This window comes from Cicer arietinum, chromosome 3 (assembly GCF_000331145.2).
Source record: "Cicer arietinum cultivar CDC Frontier isolate Library 1 chromosome 3, Cicar.CDCFrontier_v2.0, whole genome shotgun sequence".
NCBI lineage: Eukaryota > Viridiplantae > Streptophyta > Magnoliopsida > Fabales > Fabaceae > Cicer > Cicer arietinum.
Window position 1 is genome coordinate 65,332,399 of NC_021162.2, and position 2,635 is coordinate 65,335,033.

A 2,635-nucleotide genomic window follows, 5' to 3' on the forward strand; every position below is an offset into this window, starting at 1 on the left:
TAATTCAAAGCAGGTTAGTTGGTTGATTCATTCATGTAATGAGGTGTCCTTCCAATCCAAGTCATAAGACTTTGGCTTCTGATTAACAAAATGCCAAAAGTACCACAAGCTAACAAACAAACTAGTCCCCTATTCTGTGCTATTGCTGAAACAGTCCAAAACCAGGAGTTTAAAAATTTATTATATAGTTTTTTTTTTTTTTTTTTGAATCTCATAATAACTACTCCTAAGTCATCATCACTTCATAACAGACACACTCACCCTCTCTCTCATCTTAACTAATGCCTCTTTTTTTCTTCTTCCCTCTATTCATTACACTTTTTACTTTTACCATTTATGGAACAAACTGTACACAAGAGAATACACTATAGCAGTCCCATTTTCACCCAACAACAAAGAGTGCTTCTCCTCACTTTCCTAACCCTTTCTTCCTGTTTACTCCTCAAACTTTTTTGAATGAACCATTTAGTAGCTATTGTATAGCTCCTACTCCAAGAAAATCAATGAATGGTAACATGTTGTTAATCTTAACAGCAGCACCAACATTTTCACTTTCACCAGAAATTGAGAGATTGGACCTATTGGTGGCAACTGACTCAGATACTGAGACTTCTGAGTTTGAATCTGAAAAATTGGACTGGTCCACTTCCTTGACCATTAGCTTTTCCACTTGTTCTTGCTTATTACAATCTCCAAAATACTTGTCAAAACTCACATCCCTTGTTGCCACCACACTTTCTCTAGATTGACCTGAAATAACACAACACAAAAATTAGTAACATATATTATATATGTAACATTTCAGTTTAAACATTGTCTTTAAATCACTGAATTAATTATGTTATGTTTTTTTCCTACAATTTATAATAAATATATACCAAACCATTATCTAATTTTCTATCCTAAAGAGTAAACTTGCAAAGTATTACAAATATGGTTAACAAATTTAGTAGAGGTACCAATTTTCTTAATTTTCCGTGATATAGTCCTATATTTTGGGACTAATTAATTTCATACTTTCAAAGGCCTAGTGGAAAAGGATCAAGGATTGCATACCCATTAATGATCCAAAGCCATGATGATTCTGATCTGAAGCAAGTTTATGAAACAGTTTAGGACTAATTAGTTTAGCTGAAGAGTTAGTAAGTGAGAGATTAGTAGAAGTTGATGCATTACCATCTATGGTACTTGAGATAGTTGAATCACTAGCTGCATTGTTCAAAAGACTCAATTTTAAACCCTTTGAAAGATTTTCAACAGCTGGTGGCTTTCTCCTTCTATACACACTACACTTTTCCCTATGTCTCCTAGCCATGATCACATGCCAATGATTCTTTACTGCATTATCTGTCCTCCCTGGAAATAGTCTAGCAATCATAGCCCATTTGTTACCATACATTTTGTGAGCAGCTAAAAGCCTCTCCTCTTCCTCCTCAGAAAATGTCCTTCTGTTTATCCTTGGGTCTAGCTGATTAAACCACCTCAATCTACAACTTTTTCCTAAAATAAGATTTGAAAAAATTCATTTTTTTTTACACCCCATATGATAGATATTTTAAAAAAAACAACTTTATAAATACACTACTTAAAAGTACTTCAAAACATGTTTACCCAAAAATCAAGATAATTTTTTGTCTTTTTTCTAAAAATGAGGTGGTGATTAATTACTTAACTAATTACCTGATCTTCCTTCAAGATGTTCTGCAATCAAGTTCCAGTTTTGAGGTCCATATTCAGCAACAAGTTCCTTAAGTTTTGCATCTTCAACTGGTCTCCAATGACCTCTAGAACAAAGCTTGGAATAACCAATTTTCACAGAAACAGAGTTTTTGTCTTCTACCTCATCACCAAGTTTCAGAGACAAGTCTTCTTCCTTTGTTCCCATGATTTCCTTGGACTGAAACATTGTTGAGGGTCTCAAAATCTGAAGACCCATTTCAGGCTTTGGAACCATAACAGTGTTTGTCAAAAGATGAGTTTGTGAATTCACAAGATGAGAAGAAGGAATAGGAGCTAAAGGGTAAAGACCCATATCACCATTGAAACCTTCTACACCAATGTTGAACTTATGTGAAGTCATGGATACTCAAGTAAAAAACAAAACTGTGAAAAAAATTGAAAAGATTTCAACTTTGAAATGACAAACTGATTCTAACTAGGAACCTCACAAAATGACAGAAGAGGAAAAACAGACATGAAAATGAAACAGAAATAGTTTGTTTTGTTACACTATTAGATGTAAGATGAAGCATGTGAAAATGAAAAGAGTGGAAGGTTTAATAGTATTGTTGTATATTCCATCACCTCTGATTCACCCGTGAGTGAAACTGAATCACAGAAGAGAGAGAGAGAGAGAGAGAAGAGTTAGGCTGAGAATAATAAATAAAAAATGGAAGAACAACTTTCAACTTTCACGAAGGTGGGGTTGAGTTATTAGTATTATTTATAAGAATAAATAATAGAATGAAAAGAAAACAACAACGTTTTAAAGGAGAGAAAATAACTAAATAAAATGTAATTTTCCAAACGTAGGAGAGAGAGAGAAAGACAACAAAAAGATGCAAGCCCACACGATTGTGTTTCACTATGTTTTCACTTGAAGAAAAAAAGAAAAGAAAATGAGGTTATAGTGGTT

General features: G+C 33.4%; 1 protein-coding gene across 3 annotated transcripts; it reads right to left on the bottom strand.

Moving 5' to 3' along the window:
- LOC101503477 (transcription factor MYB56) lies at positions 1-2,415 on the bottom strand. Of its 3 annotated transcripts, XM_004493181.4 has the most exons (4): positions 1,681-2,252; positions 1,177-1,500; positions 1,057-1,089; positions 1-750 (listed from the first exon to the last, which is right to left on the bottom strand). In XM_004493181.4, the coding sequence occupies exons 1-4, from the start codon at positions 2,078-2,080 to the stop codon at positions 473-475; spliced, it is 1,035 nt and encodes a 344-aa protein (XP_004493238.1). In that variant the 5' UTR covers positions 2,081-2,252; the 3' UTR covers positions 1-472. The 3 variants fall into 3 exon arrangements, with proteins under 3 accessions (XP_004493238.1, XP_004493239.1, XP_004493237.1); XM_004493182.4 differs by lacking the exon at positions 1,057-1,089 and having other exon boundaries at positions 1,681-2,415; XM_004493180.4 differs by having other exon boundaries at positions 1,057-1,500; positions 1,681-2,246.
- Between the last annotated feature and the right edge of the window lie 220 nt (positions 2,416-2,635).